Here is a 20,837-nt window from a genome sequence, read left to right on the forward strand (position 1 = left end):
TAGACCAAAGTTTTTTTTTACCCAAAAATACTGTTGTATTGACAAAACCATGGTTTAAAACATAGGGTTTGTATGTTCCCAAACGTTTTTTAGTAAAATACCACGATATACTTAAATACCATGGTCTGGGAACTAATAAAATACTATGTTTCCAAACAGACACTACATATCTTAGATCTCGCACAACACCTGGCCAAAGATCACAGAAAAGATTCCAGAAAGCTAGATCTGAAAGTCTATTACAGCATCAAGAAGCCACAGGGGAGTATCAAACTAAGACATTTCAACTGCTCAACAGACAGCCTACAGTACAACTACTGCCGAGGAGGAACCAACCACCGAGGGTTTGGAGCCTATACATGATACAGGCATATAATTTCTCAACGCCATATTGCAGTTCAATGAACATCTCAAAAACCATCGTACTGCACAAACGATGTGCCAGCACAGCAGCAATGACAGCGTATACTTCAACAATTTGCTACCACATGCAATTGCATCAAGGGATGGCACACATCACATTATCTATAACCGATATTTAAATTGTTCAAACAAAAGTCATGACACGTTTCCAACAGAAATGCTGTCAGGGATGGCAAAAACGGTTCTCTAATACAAAGCAAAAAATTAAAAATAATATCCAGGTTATCTTCCATGCACTTAATTAGACAAAAGGACTATCCGCATGAAGATCACAAGGATCTCTGTCAGGAATGCAGCGTCACAATCAGTGGGGCGTTCCCTGATATTGACCCCAAAACAAGCAGGAAGAAGCCCTTCAGCATCACAAAGAAATTATATGGAACTCATTTGAATTCCGCCATTTGAAAAGCATGTGGCATGTTGTCCCATGAGGAAGAATCGAGCACAATTCCATCACCAAGAACAGGTACATCGCCGATGAGCATTGCTATGGTATCGTTGAAACTGGATGAATGGGCTGTGTTCCCAGAGAATAATGCATCATGCCTCAAGTTTCCAAGATGACGTACGTGAAGCTGCTGACTCATGTTTAGGCTCTAACGCCTGCTCGCCAGAGCCCATTGAAGGGCTTTCTGCTGCAAATGAATAGGCCTCTAGTAACTGAGCTAATCAAATTGATTACTGAAAGAAAGGATCAGCGATGAAAATGTACTCACCAGGAGAAATCTTGGGGAGCGGAAAGATATCAGTTGATGCAGCGCTAACAGGAGGAGCGCATTCAGCCAAATAATTCCCACTGAAGTGAGCATATTCGCTGAGGAGAGAACCGGGCTGTTCTTCCCAATATTCCTGACCCATATCAAATTCTGAGCTAACCATAGTCCCATAAGGTGTGCCAGCAGAAGAACTTGAACTTCGGACCGATGGTTGTTGGCTCTTCCCAGATCTTAGTGCATGAGGTTCATGAAGCAGCTCTTCGAAAAGACCACTGTTTCTCGGCGATGCACACTCTGATTTCACTGAAGGGGTCGCTGATAGAGACTGCATGTAAGGATCTACTAACTCAGTAGGCTGCATTGCAGGATCCACAGTATACTTGAGCCTGCTATTTTGGACTGAAGGGGGCTCCATCTTCGAAGGACCATTTGTGAGCCTAGATGCAGAGAAAATACCATTTAAAGGGGCATGGCTGCCAGTAAGTGCAACCCCAAAAGGCGCAATACTCTTGCTGGTAGCGTTGGCTTCATTGAGATAACCAAAACCTAAAGTCTGCATGAGCTTCTCAGAGTCATTTGAAAATTGATCAACCGAGGAAATCACATCGTCAATGGCATCGCTCAATGTAGGAAGCGCACTGCCAGATTGTTTCAGCATCCCTGCTTGGTCTACCTGATCCATGAAGCTACAACCTTTTGATGCAAAGCTTTGGCCGAGCAAATTGCTTATTGAAACAGCTGGCAGCTGTGGTGGTAAAGCCTTCAGTTTCGCACGGAAACTGTCATTGTTAAAATCTGGTAGACAAAGGCTGTTTCCGGATAGAAGATCATTGGACATGTTCTCGCCACCGTTCAAATCACCAGACAATTGCTGGTCTTCATTTGAAGATTGATTACGTACACCAGCAGGATAGATAGGAAGGCTAGCTCGTTCACATCTCTTTTTTCGTGTGTTCCAGTAGTTTTTTATTTCGTTGTCAGTACGCCCTGGCAACTGAGAAGAGTGTTCATGGTTAGTGACGTCAGTGTAGAAAAATATATATGCCCAAATTGTTAAGGGTAAACATAGCAACTCACTAGGAACGTATGCACACAGGTAAGGCATATTAAATATTTCAAAACATAGTAGCATATTTTTCAATTGGAGACACTGGGGCCTGGGCGTATCTTGCAATGGAATAGAATCTATATCTTGCCAAATTGTAGCGAGCACATACACAATGGCAAAAAAAAAATATTACTCTCTCCATTCCAAATTAAAATTCATTTTACCTTTTAAATAAATTCATACAATAATTAATTTATGTGTTCTATATATATGTCAGGTTCATAATCATCCATATGAATAAGGTCTAGATGTTGGAAACAAAAATGGCACGACGACTTGGTCATACAAAAATATATCTCAGGTCATACCAACTACGTCTTTATCCATAAAAGAGTAACAATGACAAGCCATATAGAGTTGAAAGCCAAAGCTAAAAAAAATATTTGAAAGCGATCATTGCTTGGTATCACAGATCAGGAGTGATACTAGAAAATTAGCACCCGTGGACCAGAATCTTTTATACCAGGAGGATTTGAGCAGGTTGCTGCAGAACAGCAGCATTTTAAGAAGCAAGGACAGATCATTACAGTTCCAGTACGTGACACAAAATAGGAAAAGTTAGCTCAGTAACTAGAGAGATGCACATCTTCAATTAAAGACGTGCAAAATACCGGCGTGCAGAACATGATGGAATCAAGTATTTGGCACGGCACTTACATGAATAGCCATCCTCGACCACTTGTTCCCCAGCTTGGCGTGGAGCTGGATGATGAGGCGCTCCTCCTCCGGGGTGAAGGCCTCCTTCTTGAGGTTGGGCCTGAGGTGGTTCGCCCACCTGAGGCGGCAGCTCTTGCCGCAGCGCAATAGCTCGGTGTTCTTCCGCACCGCGTTCCAGTTGCCCACGCCGTGCTTCTTAACGTAGTCTATCAGGATGGCGTCCTCCGCGTCCGTCCAGGGCCCTTTCTTCAGGGGCGCCCCGACGCCCCTGCGAGGCGACCTGCGGCTGCTGCTGACATCGTTGTCCACCGGCGAGTCCATCTGGTCCTGCGACATCATCTCGTCCTTGCCCTCGCCCTCGCCCTCCGCCTGGCTCTTCACCCGGTACATGGCTTGCCGTCAGGGTATGCGCGGAACCTAGTGGAAGTAGGGTTCGATTACCATTTGGATTATATGCAGGATTAGCATGAAAAGAGCATTATTAGTAGATGGAAATCACCAAATCACCAAATCATCGCGGCGGATGTGGGCCCATATCATTGATATCATTGGGTTCAGGTTTCTACCTTGTGGGCCTAGAGACTTGGTCGGCAGTTTCGTCTCCCTTTCTTACTCGGTTGGGACTTGGTCGCCTATTTCGCCTCGCTGACTTGCTCTGTGGTAACTTGGTCGGCCGCTTTGCTCGGGCAGAAGTTTTATAATCTTCACTTCGAGTGCATGTTCATAGGTACCACACAAATATGAATTATTTTCCAATGACTTGATATAGAACTTAAATATTGGAGTTCCAAATGTTTTTAGACCTAAACACTCTAAATTAGACTTTATATTAATTTTTAGGGTTCAAATATAGGACTTCTCATTGGAGAGTACAGCAGATTACCCAAAGCTAACGGCTGGTATAGGGGTGGATAAGTCTAAGAACTCTAAACAACCGCAGCGGTATCACTATGACCCACAGTTGACACGAGATTTCGGGGTAAAGGCAAGAGAGAAAAGGTAGGTTCCGTCTGCCAAAGTTCACAGATCAAAGCACTAATGCCGTGAACAGCACTCCCCGCGTCCGGAGAACGGCAATTCTCGGAGGTTCAGACAGGATTGGAACGGAGAAGGGTGAGGAGGAGGCCAAAATCCAGCATCCCCACCCCCCTCAGATCACACCTGGACGCCCAAACCAAATGGAAATTCAGCGGTGTACCTGGCGGAATCTCGCAGCAGCGGTGGAGACTAGTCGAACTCCTCCAATGGACTCATCTGCTATTGTGAGCTGACCAACGGATTGCAGGGAAGTAGTCGACTACTACGATACAGCAGTTGAGTGGGAACCCGAGGAGGGGGATCTCGCCATACCAGAGTATTTGGATAACTCTCAGGTCAGCGAGAGAGAGATTTCAGGAGAGAGAGAGAGAGAAAGAGAAAGAGATACTGGCTGCGGGATTTGCTTGGAGGGCAGATTATATAAAGATGAAAGGTACAGAGAAGCCATGCTATTGGGCATCGGCGCATGAGCATCTATTTTTCTCTCTCTACTCCTACACCTCTATTTTCTTTAACTATTTTTTCTCGTATATTTTATTTATTGCGGAATAGTAGTACATTTTTTTATTTCTTGTTTTTGTTCGTGTCTCGTGCTCCTCGGATAAATAGCATAGCGTTTTGCTGCTAAAAAGGCTGATATATCGACCTTTATAACCGGTTATTTAAAACCTTGTTCCAGAGTAATAACAAGCTGATAAAGCTCCTGAACTATATATATATATATATATATATATATATATATATATATATATATATATATATATATATATATATATATATATATATATATATATATATATATATAGTCATTCGGGTAGAAGTGATTTTATAGGAATTTTAAAGGATTTGGTTTATAAGAAAAAGAATCCTATAAGTCGTCTTTGGTTGATAGAAAAATGAAGAAAAACTTTAGTAAGATTTAATCACGCCGAAATGATTCTACATGAAAAATAAAAGGAGTTTAGATCTCACGGAAAATTTCGTGGCGCTAAAAGGAGACGCTCCGGCGCTTTACATGGTCGCGCTCTCGCTGCTCGTCTGCTTCCTCCACTAATAGCTAGTTTGTTTTCCAAAAAAAAATATCAAATGTCTTAGTTCATTTACTTTTTTCCTGTGTTGTAGCCAAACAAGTCTGTCACCAAATTCATTTGATTTTGAATTCCATAGGATTAGAGAATGCATGCATTCTATTTTCTGATATTTTTTTCCTATTCATGTTTCCCCCTTTAAATCTCCTGTGTTTCAAAGGAGACCTATCGTGCCCTTCTTTGCGAAAAAAAAGGGATCGGAATTTGTGTGTTAAGTCTTTGGTTTGCTTAGGATTTACCCACTTGCGAAAAGAAATAGTCGAGTGGCATTTATGGAATCCGCTTTTTATGTGCGCAGGAGAACCTAGTATCTAGATGAAATGATGTGTATACCTTGTCTATGCTATGCTCTGAAAAAAAAGAAAACGATAGCGATGCGCATGCGCGGCACTTCTTGCGGACGACAAGTCAACCGCTGCATGCTCGCTAGCGCTGCATGCAGCCATGCAGGGTGCGAGTGTGTGCTTCTGGGGCAAAACGCACCGTCGCTGCTCCGATCCATCCAAACCCACCCCAAGGGAACATGTACCGCCGGCCGGCCCCTGTGTGTGTCTGGCTCTGGCGTGTATTGGAGGCGCCTCTGCTAATTGGGGAGGTGCACGTGGTGAGGAGATCGGGGGCTCACGCCTGCGTGCCGGGCCCGGAGGGGGAACTGCACATGCTCCGGTCAATTAAAATTTTGTCCCGTCGTACGTATCTCTTCTGGCTTCTGCAACAGAAGATCCTTGGCTTAGGTCTGATCCGGACTGGAGGACTGAGTTGATATGCTCGCTGGTATGCGAGCGAGCGGCTGGACGTTTGATCCTCATGATCGACACTTGTGCCTTACTTTAGACTGTTTGGTTGTATAATTAAGGTGTTACAAATTGACATACATTTTATGCCACATTTATCGTTAAAATTCCGTGTCACACTTTATCATGACTAAGAGAAACTTGGCACACTTTTATAAATTATTGATGGCTAGAACATATGTGGAAGGGAAAAAAATCTTGCCACAATTTTAGCTACAAACCAAATATTTGTCTAACTTGATTAAACTTGTCTAACATTAGACGTGGCAGGACATCAAACCAAACATGTCATATCTTCTGTTGTGTCTAGGTCTAGATATAGGGTATACACACGCATGCGTGTTAAATGTTATTGTGTGTTTTCCACGCACTAGAGGTCTATACCTCTCAATCCATTCCTACTGTGTGTAATAGACGCACACGCGTGTGTGTTGTGGTATGTGTTCGTCTAATGTTAGACAGCAAACATAGCCAAGTTTTATATACTAAACATGTTTGTAGGTTTTGTTGGAATAATATATCTGCTGACTCTACTTTTCTAGATCCATGATATTTTAGATGGATCTAAGGCTATGTTTGGTTTCTTTAGTATAGGGACTAAAGTTTAGTTAGAGGACTAAAGTTTAGTCCCAAACATGTTTGGTTCTAGGGGCTAAAAATAGTACGAATATACTAAATGACTCATAAAAAGACTAAAATAGCATTTAATATTCTCCTGCTATTAGTACAATTAAACTAAATGAGGGATAAACGTGGAATTAATATGGTTTAGTCCCTTTTAGCATATATGTGAAGGACTAAAGACTAAATCATTTTAGTTCATATTTTAGGGGTGTTTGGTTTCTAGGGACTAATTTTTAGTCCCTACCTTTTATTCCACTTTAGTTATAAAATCTATTTTAGTTTCTATATTTGTCAATTTATATACTAAAATGGAACAAAATGAAGGGACTAAGGGCCTGTTTGTTTACCCCCAGATTATATAATCTGGATTAAATAATCCTAAGAGGCAAACAAACAGTATAGCTTATTTGTCCAGATTATATAATCTAACCCCTTGGATTATGATAATCCATAAGCAAGTGAGGAGGTGCTTATTTCAGATTATTTTTTTCCCACTTCCCCACTACCCTTTCAAGTTTCCTAGAAATTACCCACCATTGCCATTATAATCTACCGAATCGTTTTTGCGCATATCGGATCGAAGAAGCCCGCCGTCCAACAGAAACACGCCAGATAATCTGGGTAAACAAACATGACTAATCAGATTATATAATCCAAATTATATAATCTAGATTATATAATCCTCCAAAAATAATCCAGATTATATAATCTATTGGGGTAAACAAACAGGCCCTAAACATTAGTCCCTATAAACCAAACACCCCCTTAGTCCTAGTGTTTGGCAAAAAAAAAGGGACTAAATGAGACTAAAAACTAGAGACTAATCTTTAGTCCCTCTAACCAAACACCCCTTAAATAGTTTTAAAAAAATGAGCTACTTTACCAAAAATGGTATATATTGAAAAATAGAGTTGAGTAATTTTTACACGAACACGTACATGTTTTTAGCAGAAAATAGAAATAGACGTTGGCCCTATACCACGGGAAATTGAAGTAGATAGCCGTTCTATTGGCTCGTTCTGGATCCGCCACTTCCTGGGGAAAAAAGTTTGTGTTCACGTTCTGGATCCGCCGCCACTTCCCAGGGAAAAAAAGTTTGTGTTCAATTTATGTTAGGCTTTTCAAATAAAGGTGCATTTGTGCGTCCGCGTCTCAAGTGCAAACCGGTACGTTGATGAAGATGAGAGAGTGCAGTTGAAAATATAGCAGAGGATGAAAGGATCGTTTTAAAAAAAAATATCATGACATGTGGGCACGAGCGGGGGAAAGAATATGAATCCAATTTATGCAAGGTTTTTGAAATACAGGTACAATTTGCGTGCTCTTGCACAGCACAACACGCTTACTCGCTTGGCATCATGGCATGTGTTACGGGTAGCAGACGACATAAAATGCTACATGATGTATTCATGCACGCCACATTAAGGTGATACACACACGTGCACATGTCTATAACTCTTTGAAATTATGTTTCGCTCCATCCATGATGTGGACTCCCTCGAATTCCATACCCAAGTAGTCAAGTCAAGACTCGGTCCAACGTGTGTCTTACCTGTAAGAGGGTGTTTGGAAACAAAGTTTTTCTGCAGTATTGAAGCAATACTGTGGTATTATATACTTTGAGGTGTTTGGCAACTCATCTGAAATCTCTGTATACTAAACTGTAGTATTGTAAATACTGCACTTGTTTTGCAGTTTTGGAAACTTTGGTCTCAGCCAAAGTTTTTCTCTGTAAAGATAGCGCCAGCTGGGTCCCGCTCTAGCTGATTGGTCTCAACCAAAGTTTTTCCCAAACACCTTGATGTATTGGATATTGTTGTATTCGAAAACCGAAGTATTGTAAACTGTAGTAATGTCATGACTAAAGTATACTTTAGTATTTGAAAGACTGTAGTTTGGAAAAACTGTGTTCCCAAACAGGGCCTAATTGTTTATGTACTATGTAAAGAGCATCTCTAATGGTGACTTAAATTGATGTCACATATAAAAATATAGGGCACAATCTAGAAAAAACGGTTCCAACAATGCCTCAATTTGCAAAAAAAAATGTAAAAAAAAAAGTATAGGGCACCTGCCACAAATATACTACACCCCATGTACAAAAATCCAAACGAATTTAACCTTGATGACACCTTTCTCTCGTTCTCGGTGCTCGAAACTATGGTATTCTCTCGCCCGCGCGCCCACCGGGAACTAGTTTTCTGTTACAATAAACTGATATAAGGCTTTATTGTTGCAGCTTAACTTTTTGTTAGTCCACTCAATCCTCTAAAACATGATCGTTTTAGATTACTAGGGATTTTTATAGAGCATCTTGCTGGAGATGCTCGTATAGGTTCACTCAATCCTCTAAATCACGTCAAACGTTGAAGTGGTAAAAAGGTACTTGTATTTCACGTATATGCGAAGCGATCGTGGTCGTAGCAGAGCATACGTGTATACAGGCTCTGCTGCTGCTGCAGCAGCACAACAGGCAATGACAGTGTGTCGTGTCGGGTGGTGCAGCTGTACACTTTTACTGCTACAGCATAAGGGGCACTCGAAAAAGGTAGGGAGGACACTGTAACGCACGTAGAGACACTACTGCGCAGCCTGTGCTGGCTTCCAGACAAAAAGTACTGCTTCTCCGGTCCATACACCTTTGTTTTTCATAATTTGCTCTGTAAATAATAATGTTTACAGTACAAAACATTGTTTTACATAGTTACATAGATCTTCTGAACACATTCTAACGACTTCTTTAATTAGAGCGTGGTTCTAAATCATTGGCGAAAAAAATATATATAGGGATAATACTAGAAATTTAATAAAAAAATAGAGAATTGCAAAACATGGAAAAGTTTTATGCTCCAGTCCTGTGAACCGACTGGATGAATAGTGGTATGGTGAATCCTTGGAAAATCCTGCGCGCGGCATTCCCATAAAGTATGTATTCGCCCGCTGGATCATCTCATCTGTCACATATAAGCTGCTATTAGGTCCGTGTGTGGCATCAAGCATCAGATGATGCAGAGTCCAGGTATCATCCCGCATCGTCCCTGCAATCAAACGTCCCTAAATAGCGGGTTATATGGTCCCTGCGACCGACCATCAGCTCACCAACACCATATATGGTGATGCAATATAATGCACGGCACGATAGACAGGTAGCCCTAAAAGGCTAAAACCAGACCCGTGCACGTTCAACGGGTCGCTGCTTCACGAACCAGACGCGCACGGAACGCAACAGGCACGAAAAGACAAAAAAAAAAAAAAAAAAGGCCCGGCCCACGGGGCTTAGCCAGCCATGCAGGATTAGTACCAGGAGTGTTCTTTAAACTGTCCTCTAAATTTAAAGAATATTGTTGGATTCTTTATATATAGAGTTTATTTAAACGATTTTATATCCATTTGAATAATTTAAATAACTGGTTTAGCAAAACTAAAATATGTATAATATATTTAAGAATATAATAAATATGTATGTGAAAAAAATAAAAAAAATATCTCTAATATAGATATTTACATATAGGGGACGTTATTTAGAGGACGTTGTTAGAGAAGAATGAGATATAAAGGATAAAATCTTTTAAAAAAGTTATAAAGAACAAATATATATGATTAATATATAGGACGTTGTTGTAGATAACCTTTGATCAGGTCCCGTTCCGGGCGGTGGCCGGAGAGAGGCGAGAGGACGAGTCTGGTGTCCTTTGATTTGAGAAACCAGAGAAAATGATTTCGTGCTTTTCCACGTCAGCGAATCAACATCAACGGTGGCCAATCATCCCGGCCGTCAGCAATCGTTGTGGTAGCTAGCTCGTTTACGTGCATGTGCCTTGTGTGCATTGACCGGATCGGTCGGCAATTCGGCATGCATGCCAAATGAACGTGCAGCAGGGATAGGATATATTATTCGGGATCTCCTCCTATCTCGGCGGGCAAGCTGCGCGATCCATCGGTCGACGTATATACTATGCACCATGCATAGATCCATAGACCGTGTTACACCACCACTAGAACTAGAAATCAAGCATGCATTCACATCCCAACGTACGCAGCACATGCACATCATGATCGTCTCTCGCGTTTGCTGCCCCACCACGCGGTCGTCGGCCTGGTTGCGAATTCGTGGTGTGTGACGACCCAACGCAAGCCGACTAGAGCCCCTTTGGCGCGGCTCATTATCCGGCCTTTTTTTTTTTTTTGAAGCCGTGCCAAATGATCTAAAAAACGGCTTCTCGTCGAGAGACATTAAGGTAGCCAGAGCAAAGCTATTAAAGAGGTAGAGTTGTTTTGTTATTGGGAGCTGAAACACCAGAAAACATGCTTTTACCGGCTCCTTCTATCTCGCACACCATAATGTTTCACGAAATTACATTCCCTGCCACCGTATTCTTTGCAAGAAGCGGTTTTGCCTAATGAATCGCAAAACGGCTCTAGCTCTTCTAAGAAGCCAGAGGATCAGGAGTCGGAGCCGTTTTAACAATAGTCGGAGCTCTACCAAAGGGGCTAGCTAGTCGCGCGCTTGATGATAAAGAGGGCCGAAAAGTGTCCAACCAGAACATACTATATAATTGCAAGAGTATAGTTTAAAATAGGGACTGAATAAATGTCGGAGACAGTCTTAGATAGATAGAGTCTAGATCGGCGTGACCGGCGGCCCATACGTACATGGGTACGTGAACCTACGCGTACGTAGGACGTAGGCGCTGTGACTGCCTACGCACGTCCGCCGTTTATGACCTTCTAGTTTAAGGGGTGTTTGGTTAGAGGGACTAAAGATTAGTCTCTAGTTTTTAGTCTCATTTATTCCCTTTTTTGCCAAACACTAGGACTAAAATATGGACTAAAATGATTTAGTCTTTAGTCCTTCACATAGGTGCTAAAAGAGACTAAAAGCCCACATGAGTGTATTATTCCAAGGGCATTTGAGTCTTTGAACAATGTATTTAATGACTTTAAAATCTATTTAGTCCTAGAACCAAACAAGTAGGGACTAAAATTTAGTCCTATGACTAAAGTTTAGTTCTAAGACTAATTGAAACCAAACATGACCTTAGCGTACTACTATAGCTGTATAGCATAGCAAAAGGGAAAGGAACCATGATTGATCTTCTTTCATTTGAATTTGATGCGGTGCAAAGGTATATATCTCAAGTCCAACAAACACGTGCTCCGGTCCCACACCCGTTCTTCGTATATCCTCTGGCTTCTAAATGTTCCAACCAAATATATTAAGGATTCTCTTGAACTCAAATTTCAGCATCGTCACAAATTAATTGACAGTGCTGATGAATATATATTTTAGCATATAAAGATTGATAATATAAAGAGATCAGGCCATGAAAACGACGTTGGCGACATCGATGTGAAGTGATCAACTGCTTGTTTAATTACTTTGGTTTATATGTACATACATACGTGCGCAACCATCAAATTAAAAATGACACGCATGTACGAACTCGCATATACATACGCTCATACCGCATAATTGGTTGACACGCTCGTCAACGCCAGACTCGCGCTGGCCTAGATGGGCAGGGAACCTCGAGTCCTGGCTTCCCTCTCCTCATGCATCCAATTGGTGAAAAAGTGCCCTGCATTGCACCCGCGCATGCCACATCAGTCTCCGCATATGCATGCAATCCTCATGCATCCAATTGGTGAAAAAGTGTCTTGCATTGACCAGCGCATGCAGATCAGTCTCCGCATATGCATGCAACCAATCAACGGTTTAGGCTTAGTCAACACATGTGGAGGACATGAGCGCCGACAGCAGGCAAACCAATCACATTTACACATGAAATTTCAGCATCGTCATAAATTAATTGACAGTGCTGATGAATATATATTTAAGCATATAAAGATTGATAATATAAAGAGATCAGGCTATGAAAACGACGTTGGCGACATCGATGGAAAGTGATTAACTGCTTGTTTAATTAGTTTGGTTTATATGTACATGCATACTTGCGCAACCATCAAACTAAAAATGACACGCATGTACGAACTCGCATATACATACACTCATACCGCATGATTGGTTGACACGCTCGCCAACGCCAGACTCGCGCCCGCCTGGATGGGCTGGAACCTCCTGTCCCGGCTTCCCTCCTCATGCATCCAATTGGTGAAAAAGTGGCCCACATTGCACTCGCGCATGCAGATCGGTCTCCGCATATGCATGCAATCCTCATGCATCCAATTGGTGAAAAAGTGTGGTGCGTTGCACCGGCACATGCAGATCAGTCTCCGCATATACATACAACCAATCATCGGTTTAGGCCTAGTCAACCCATGTGGAGGACATAAGGGCGAACAGTAGGGAAACCAATCACGCGGATACAACATGCATGCTTGATTGGTGGTGCGTTCATTAGTGCTGAGTTTGACTAGAGATAAGAATTTACATTACATTTACACATGAAATTAAAACTATGGTATTTTTTTATAAGTAATTACTTTGTGGGCTTTGCAACACAAGGGGAAAAACTATCATGACTATATTTTAAATCTCATACAGGTTTAATATGCCATTGTTGTACTATTACAATAATCTAACTACCTAGACAGTGAAAAGTTACTTTATTCCGCTTTTTTTTACTTATGGTTCACGTCTGCTGGTGATATGGCGTCTGATTCATATGTGCATTGAGTTCCCTTGTAACACATTGATACGTTCGCTAATATAAATTATTAAGAAATACTATATGATAGGAGCATGGCACACAGAGAAACGGAGGATGCCTTTCAGAGCTGTAGAAACTGAAAAATGGCCTGCATTGGTTATCAGCCCACAGTCCGATCGCCACATGGGCCAAACGACACCTAGCCGCAGCCCATGCAAAGGCTTCCTTCTTTGAGTCTTGACAAGAAAAGCTAGTCACATTACTCATCAGCTCAGGGTCTACGTCTACGAGATGCCGAGCAAGTTCACTTACGATCTGCTGAGGCTGTTCAGGGACTCCTACCGGGACACCGAGTGTGCTTACGATCTGGTGACGAGACTAGGGCCGGGCTTTACCCGCCGTAATGCTGAAAAAAAAAATCCAGCACATCGATTCACGCGGATTGCTCTCTGATGCTTTGGAATTTGTAAGGCTTGGAGATGTTGGCTACTTTGAGACAAAAGATCTATCTTTCTTTCGGAGTAAATCTTTTGAGACAATAGATTCAATTCGGAGTAAATCTTGAAATAAATCGAGAAAGGTCAGCACCTATGTTGCCCATTTCGGGGAAAGAAGGGGGAAATTGGAACAAGAATAGGCGATTTTTTTTGAAAGAATGGCCTACAAGGCGGCGGGATATGCACATTTATGTTCGTGCGAAATCAACGAGTATAAGGCATTAGAACATCTTCTTCTTTTTTTGAAAGGGAAGCTTTATAGCATCCCTTAGAAAAAGGATTGCCGGAAGAACTATGCAATGGTAGCTGCAAGTTTGAAATTCATTTAGTTTATTATAGAGCCTAGGCAGCTGTGAGATGACAATCGCAGTTCAAATTCAATCTACCATCAATCCCAAACTTCTGGACAACAAAACAATCTGATCAATGCGATTCGTTAATGAGGAATTTACAACTGTTTTACATGACCTCAACCTACAACATTTGACAACCAATCATCGCAGCTCTGCTTCGAAGTGTTGAGCACAGCTGAACCCGACAGATCTGACGAAGAACCGGGTTACATCTCTAGACGGATCCTCTCAAAATTACAACTAAATCGTTACATCGCAATTCCTCAGCCATCAACAGCACAACAAGAAGGCAACAACCAACACAAGATCGGGACAAAGAATATGGGGGAGGGGAATATAACTGCGGGAACGCGAGAGGCGCATCAGAGGAAACCGAGGAGGACGGCGGCGCCGAGCACGAAGAGCCAGACGATGTGGACGAGCAGCAGCGCCTGGCCCGAGACGGGCGCGGAGCCGGAGCCGGCGCCGACCTCGCAGTAGCCGCGTCGCGCCACGCGGGCGCCCGCGCAGGTCGCCTCGGGGCAGCCGCACCAGTACGTGACCCCGTCGGCGCCGCAGACCGGGTCAGGGCGGAAGCACCGCACGGGGCACAGCGGAACGTCAGCTTCCCCGTCAGCTACGGCGGCCGCGCAGGGGTCGCCGGACTCCGTCGACGCCGACGCGGCGGCGGGCACGGGGGCAGAGGAGGCTAGGGTTTGGGCGAGGAGGAGCGAGAGCGTCGCGAGGAGGATGAGGTGGACGAGGCGGGAGGACGGCATGCCGGACGTCGCCGGCGAGGGGCGGGAGTCACGGCGACCTTCGGGGTCCGTCAGGAGGAGCCCGCGGCGGTGGGGACGGTTGAAATTACGGGCGCCGTGGAACCCCGTCGGCGCTTTGAGAAGTTTCCGTTGGCGACGCGTCGGCGTCGACGACGTGGTGGGTGTGGTGGGGTGGGTTGGACTTGGCTGGACCGCGTTGGCATTGGGTTGGCCGCCTGCTCTTGTTCCTTTTCGCCTTGTGAGTTGTGACTTGTGAGCGAGAATAGCAATTGCCGTTGGCACGCGCAACCAGCAACGAGTGATCCGTCAAAATACTCTATATTAGCAATAGATTTAAAAACAACGTTCTTCCAGAATAATTTATTTTTGAAAAAAAAAATGCTTCCAACAACCCATTTATTAATTTGTTCTGATTGTTCTTTCACTGTTTTCTACTTTTTTTCATCATGTGCTTTTGTTCTAAGTAACATAATACCAAATATGTGTACTATTTCAAGTGAAGTTGGGTTTAATCATATTAATATGATATTTTAGATACACATGTTTTTTCTATAAACTTGATCGATTTTTTTTAAGTTTGACTTAGAAGCTAAAACCACTTACTTTTATTTTATAACAAAAGTTATAACGTGAATTTCAGGCAGAGAAATTTTGGTGTTTTTTTATCCTGATGTAAATATCAAGATTGCCTCTACTCCACTGTAACAGCTGATTTAGTGACCAGAGATCACGAAATGATCCATGGGAAAGAAATTCTCTTGTTATTTAATTTTAAATAGCAAGAGGATTCCTCTCATTAATCTCTGATCACCAAACCTGTCCTAAGAGAGCGATTACTCTAACATACACCTATGTGTGATACCTTACTTTACAGCAAGACCATGATATGCCCTAATGCTCATATAAGAGTTAAAAATATGGGAAACTTTACCTTGTGCATCAAGAAACGCTTGCCCTGCCCCTTGAGAGAACAGAGACACAGTTCAGTCTGCATGTGGAAGAGACTTGTTGATGGATGAAAACAGGCATCGTCTAAGGGCAAGTTCCTAAAGAACGCGAGCGCCGTGAGCCCGTGACTAAACCAGAATGTAAAAAACACCACAGCTCTTATATCAGTCAATCCAGATTCAAACTTCCATGAATGGAGTTTTACATGACATCCAAATAAAATCCAACAAATTGGCAATGTCCAGTCTGTCACGGTGTCACCCCAAAGGGATCAAAGATATCAACAGCACAAAAACATGAAGCATGGGCATATTTGTCATGTTTCTTAGTCAGCATCCATCTCCTCAAGAGCTGCCTGAGCAGCAGCTTTGGCCTGCTCCAACAATTCATTCGGAACCTGTATGACAGGTGACCAAAGAAGTTTCAGCTTTAAATTCAAATCGAGAAACATAGAGAGGCCATTCTTCGCCTGAATATCTGGTCCCACGGTACCTTCTGATGCTGGCGGTTCGATTCATCACAGATCCAGCTCAACTCCAACTCAAAAGCTTTGTCCTTGGATTCGTCATGCACTCCATAAATTCTGCATTGGGCACATTTTGTCAGAATGTAAATTTTGACGAGCAGTAGCCTTTTCAGGTTCCTTGCTGTCATATAAGCAGGAAAATATAAAAGCAATTTGACAATATCTTAAATATCAAGGTTAAACTTAGCACCACCAGACACAAGATTTAAACTATCATGTGCCTCTGCTGTAGCAACTACCAAGAGTTGTTTTTATGATTTTCTATGACAACAGTTTGCAGTATTATCAAAGCTACAGTGCAATGATGATATTTCTAAGCAAATTTCTACTGATAACACTGCTACCAGCAAACTTTTGATATAAAAAAGCTTAGTACAAAAACGAATGTACTTACAGAAGGCCTTAATGACTAAACAATGATAACTAGGTACACCCTTTGCCAAGCTTTTGTATAAATATGAACAGTGTATTTCCAGAATGACATTGAACAATGTAGAACAATGACTGAAGACAACTAATCTACAGCAAAAGGATGCCAGATATGCTACAGCAAATAACATGCAATTCAGGGAATCAGTAAAACGGAACAAAAAATTGTGCTATTATCGGAAAATAGACTTAGGCATACATCTTTGCAACTTCAACAATGCCTTCTCGGCAGGTAAGCTCCGAAAGTTTCAACTTTTCTATCTCACTGCAAGACATGAATCAAACAGTTGGATTCAGAATCATCCTGAGGTCCATCAATAGTATGAAGATAAAAATAAGTTTCACACAGAAACAAGAAAATTTCCAGAGGTAAATTTAACAGTAGTTGTGAAAGTATTCTTGTTAAAAATATATGGAACACGAAAGCTAAATTAGATAATTACTTCCATTAGATTATTTTAAAAGCCAACATTTCATTGGAAATAAAGGGAAGAATATACATAAAAACTGAGATAGTGTAAAATGTGAGCTGCAATTATATTAATGAACTCTGCCTGTGTGTTTTAATGGTTGACTCTAATCAATGAACATACAAAGGAAGCTTATGCACGAAGGTCATTTAACAGTGCAATGGTATAGTCACTATTCTATGTCAGTATGCTAACAACATTGGCCTGAACCTGAAAATCTTTCACTTCCATTGAAAGAACATAGCCATCAAATCATCTAAACTATTGGACGGTTTTACATTGCAGGGTACTACTTTCTCTTTTGATTTCCTTCTGAACGAACTACTCCCTCAAGTCACAAATATATGACATTTTTAAATGTTCTAAGTCCATCAGTCTAAACTTTGGCTGCATATTACTTTTTATGTTGAGTTTGGTTATATGGAAATGATATGAGTAGATTTGCTTCATCATGTAGTTTCACAAAAGTAATACTTTTCCTACGCTTTGTGTTACTTTGTAACAAAAGGTACTAGTTAGGTGTTGTAGTATTTGAAGAGTGCACCAATGTCACTTGTTTGTGATTGGATGGAGGGAAGATGTTGTAATCAACCTTCTTATGCATTGGCAACAGAAGAATAAACAAAGAGAGCACAAACAATGAAATAAAAGAACGGTAAGCTTACGTCTTTGCGGCCTGCCTTCCCTTCCCCAATGCAGCACCAAAGTATTTCTGTTCAAGTTTATAAAGTCAATGAACATTATGTATTTCAAATTCACAAGACTCCTAGAGCATAATGCAACTTGAAAACAAGGTCATCCATACTGAACATGACCGTGCCACTAGTGGAATGCATAGTTCATGTAAAAGCTAAAGCCATAAGCCTACACACTCACATTGATACAAATACAATGATACAACTATGTAATACAGTAACAACTTACATAGGAAACTCCTGAGGGCTCTATCATGTAAAGCTGTGGTCCATCCCTATCATAACCTCCAAGAATAACACCGCAACCAAAAGGTCTGATATAACAGAAACCAGATTAGGACTTAGGGTTGAGCTTGAGCAGTAACAAAAAAATAATGCCTGATGAATAGAAGTCACGCCTCCAGTAGTTATGGACCAGTACTGTTGAAATATTACCTGAGCCACCAGTACAGCGTGCAAAGATGAACATAACTTGCTACACGATCTGCCAAATCCTTCACAGGAATGGGTTCTCCATAGACCCTAGTGCATTAATATTTTAGAATATAATCATATTCCTATAAAAGATCTCGCAGGGTGTGAAAGACTAGGTTCTTACTTTTCATAACTGGCAGCTTCTGATTTGGCCCTTGAAACAATTTGTCTGCCATCTGCTGCCAAACCAGCAACAACCTGCAATTGAGCATATATATATATATATATATATATATAAAGTAATTTTCACACACGATTCATAAAAAATCGCTAACGGAACGAGCTCCGCAAGAAAAGAAAAGGCATCGCTGCCAAAAAAATCTCAACAGATATAACATTTTACTACTTTGCATCATTGGTTGATTATATAAGAAAACAGAAAATAGATAATGCTTTTACTATCTTGCTCCTATAGTGAATCGTTAATAGTACAGGTTAGAAGGTCAAAGCAGAACAACAATCTTGGTCCTATATTTATTCATCAATAGCATGATTTTAGATCAGAAGTGTTATCAGTTTTGAGTCACTTGCAAATGTATTAGTATTACCAAGCCCGAATGCCGGTGCACTGAATGGATCCTCCGATTTGACCCCTCCAGCATCATCTTTGAGGTTACCAGCTTCTCGACACCCTAAAGGACCAACCACCACATCGCAATCCAGTCAAGATTTGAGCAACTCAAACAACTTCAGAACTGAAAGGGGATGAGAAGGTCCAATCTTATCTTACCAGAACAATGCCATCTTTGCACTTGATCCCAACAACAGTCCTATTCACAAACACCGTGGCTTGATCAATAAGAATCATAGAAAAAGGGAACAAGTCAAGCAAAACAAAATAGGAAGCGGGAGGCAGTGGACTCTAACCCGCTGTTGTCGACAGCTTTTGTGGCATACTCGACCTGAAAGACGCGGCCATCAGGAGAGAAGGTGGTGACAGACAGATCATAACCTGTGCCTATGCTGCTCATTGTCAAGGCTCTTTAGTCACCACTACGCCGTTAGTCAAGAGATCACTACTGCAAACGAGATACCAAAACCCCCAGTGAAATAATCAACACAAAGTTCAGCAGTAAATTAACATATATCACCACACCACTACACAACACCACAGGACATAAACCCACCAGGGGCGGATCAAGTAGGAGACGGGGTACATATTTATACCCGTTTTTTTTATTCTTTTGCAAAGATCGAAAGCAGGGGTATAATATATAGCATGTAATAGGGTCAGATCCGGATACAAATAACTCGAATTAGGGTTTTGGGTGCTCGGTTTCGCACGGTGGGGAGGATGTAAGGGAAGAATGGAAGATGGCGTACCTTGTGAATGCCCGTCGCCGGTGAAGGTGAGAGCGGCGCAGCTCCACCAGCTGTCGCTCACAGGAAGAAACGAGAGGGGGATAGACTAGAGCCAAAGAGGTAAGCGGGAGGCGGAGAGACTATGAAGGAGGTGAACGCGAGATTTTGAGTTGACGTGAGTAGCTAACCAACAGAAATCTGCTTGGAGAAGAAGATGAACGATTTTTTATTTCCGTTTCTATTTCGACTCGGGTCCCCGTGCGTTGCGACGTGACATAAGTTGTTGAAAGAGATTTATGGCTGCTCGTCCAAGTCAATGATAGGCTATCGTTGTTGCTAGACACCATCATTTGAGTAAAGATATAAGTATCCAGGATAGGAAGGAGCGTGAAGTTCTACACAAAACCGAACAGGTGCTTGGCAGCTCCTAACTTGCGAAACACGATAGAGATCCTCTTGCATGGACGAAATCAATATGATAAAATACATTTATATAAAAAACACAAATAGTAGTAGAGATGCTGCTGTGATAGTGGAAATGTCAGCAAGAGTACTATATGAACAAATATGCTAGCATATGCAGTGTAGTTGTAACGAAAAATAGAGCGAGTGAAATGAGAAACATAAAAACGTTGACGGAAGTTTAGTACCATTTTTCATGAATTAGTAACATAATACAAAGTTTAATTTGCTTTATGCATTCCATTTCCTTTCAAAACAATCTAGTTTAAATCATTACAATAACTTGTTTACTTATCACTTATCAGTACAATGCCAACTTCTCAAGCCTTGCATAGACACAAAACCTGTACAGACTTTCCTTTTTTCTAGCACTACAAAAGTATGGAAACTCCCATGAGAAAACTCAGTTTACATGGGAACGAGCAAACCTCAACAAGCGCCACTTTTACGGTCACTAACAACCAAAAAAGACCAAAAATTCCAAGAAAGGTGATCATGCACACTGCAGGTCAAGAAGCACTCATGGCACGACACCTACTTTCATAGCTGGAGCAGCAGCAGGCTTGCTGGTTTCCTGCAGCGAGATGACGCTCTGTCAGTCTCAAAGGCGTCGACGAGTGCCTTCACCTTACTCTTCCTCGCCTCAGCGACTCGGTCACGTTGTTGAACAGCCCTGGCTCCTGCTTTTTCGTTTCCTTCCTGTCCTGCCACCACCGCAGCACAACGACCTTGGCACCCGTGTCTCTCGCTACAGCATCGTCGCCGCTCCTCCTACTTGTGATCCTGTCGCATCTGCTCCTGGATGTCGCAAATCAAAGGCACCCCGGGAATTAAGGGGTAGCAGTGACATGTAACTCGAGTAAA

The 20,837-nt window shown here is 42.0% G+C and overlaps 3 protein-coding genes across 9 annotated transcripts; all 3 read right to left on the reverse strand.

Annotated features, from left to right (window-relative positions):
• Positions 1 to 494: 494 nt before the first annotated feature.
• On the reverse strand, positions 495 to 4,343 carry LOC100285651 (transcription factor GAMYB). Of its 6 annotated transcripts, none has more exons than XM_035961505.1 (5): positions 4,103 to 4,343; positions 3,471 to 3,606; positions 2,905 to 3,321; positions 1,140 to 2,133; positions 495 to 1,055 (listed from the first exon to the last, which is right to left on the reverse strand). In XM_035961505.1, exons 3-5 carry the CDS (start codon positions 3,292 to 3,294, stop codon positions 964 to 966), a joined length of 1,476 nt encoding a protein of 491 aa, XP_035817398.1. In that variant the 5' UTR covers positions 3,295 to 3,321; positions 3,471 to 3,606; positions 4,103 to 4,343; the 3' UTR covers positions 495 to 963. The 6 variants fall into 6 exon arrangements, with proteins under 6 accessions (XP_035817398.1, XP_035817399.1, XP_035817396.1 ...); XM_035961506.1 differs by having other exon boundaries at positions 3,471 to 3,611; XM_035961503.1 differs by having other exon boundaries at positions 495 to 1,058; positions 3,404 to 3,606; positions 4,103 to 4,342.
• A 9,616-nt stretch (positions 4,344 to 13,959) lies between these two features.
• On the reverse strand, positions 13,960 to 14,863 carry LOC100283219 (serine-type endopeptidase inhibitor). The gene has a single exon (NM_001156121.2). It carries the CDS (start codon positions 14,665 to 14,667, stop codon positions 14,272 to 14,274), a length of 396 nt encoding a protein of 131 aa, NP_001149593.2. The 5' UTR covers positions 14,668 to 14,863; the 3' UTR covers positions 13,960 to 14,271.
• An 891-nt stretch (positions 14,864 to 15,754) lies between these two features.
• On the reverse strand, positions 15,755 to 19,756 carry LOC100285986 (proteasome subunit alpha type 3). Of its 2 annotated transcripts, none has more exons than XM_023300784.2 (11): positions 19,533 to 19,756; positions 19,077 to 19,225; positions 18,940 to 18,979; positions 18,758 to 18,841; positions 18,334 to 18,407; positions 18,171 to 18,257; positions 17,965 to 18,049; positions 17,706 to 17,752; positions 16,770 to 16,835; positions 16,108 to 16,198; positions 15,755 to 16,012 (listed from the first exon to the last, which is right to left on the reverse strand). In XM_023300784.2, exons 2-11 carry the CDS (start codon positions 19,178 to 19,180, stop codon positions 15,941 to 15,943), a joined length of 750 nt encoding a protein of 249 aa, XP_023156552.1. In that variant the 5' UTR covers positions 19,181 to 19,225; positions 19,533 to 19,756; the 3' UTR covers positions 15,755 to 15,940. The 2 variants fall into 2 exon arrangements, with proteins under 2 accessions (XP_023156552.1, NP_001152346.2); NM_001158874.2 differs by having other exon boundaries at positions 19,077 to 19,228; positions 19,533 to 19,678.
• Between the last annotated feature and the right edge of the window lie 1,081 nt (positions 19,757 to 20,837).

Source organism: Zea mays, chromosome 8 (genome assembly GCF_902167145.1).
Source record: "Zea mays cultivar B73 chromosome 8, Zm-B73-REFERENCE-NAM-5.0, whole genome shotgun sequence".
NCBI lineage: Eukaryota > Viridiplantae > Streptophyta > Magnoliopsida > Poales > Poaceae > Zea > Zea mays.

Coding starts and splice junctions, on each gene's coding strand:
- LOC100285651 (XM_035961504.1), bottom strand. CDS start 3,294: ATGTACCGGGTGAAGAGCCAGGCGGAGGGCGAGGGCGAGGGCAAGGAC. Junction 2,134..2,904: donor GGTCGAGGATGGCTATTCAT/GTAAGTGCCGTG, acceptor CACTCTTCTCAG/TTGCCAGGGCGTACTGACAA. Junction 1,059..1,139: donor GCTCCCCAAGATTTCTCCTG/GTGAGTACATTT, acceptor ATTCATTTGCAG/CAGAAAGCCCTTCAATGGGC.
- LOC100283219 (NM_001156121.2), bottom strand. CDS start 14,667: ATGCCGTCCTCCCGCCTCGTCCACCTCATCCTCCTCGCGACGCTCTCG.
- LOC100285986 (XM_023300784.2), bottom strand. CDS start 19,180: ATGAGCAGCATAGGCACAGGTTATGATCTGTCTGTCACCACCTTCTCT. Junction 18,408..18,757: donor TGCACCGGCATTCGGGCTTG/GTAATACTAATA, acceptor GCTCAATTGCAG/GTTGTTGCTGGTTTGGCAGC. Junction 16,013..16,107: donor CGAACCGCCAGCATCAGAAG/GTACCGTGGGAC, acceptor CCTGTCATACAG/GTTCCGAATGAATTGTTGGA.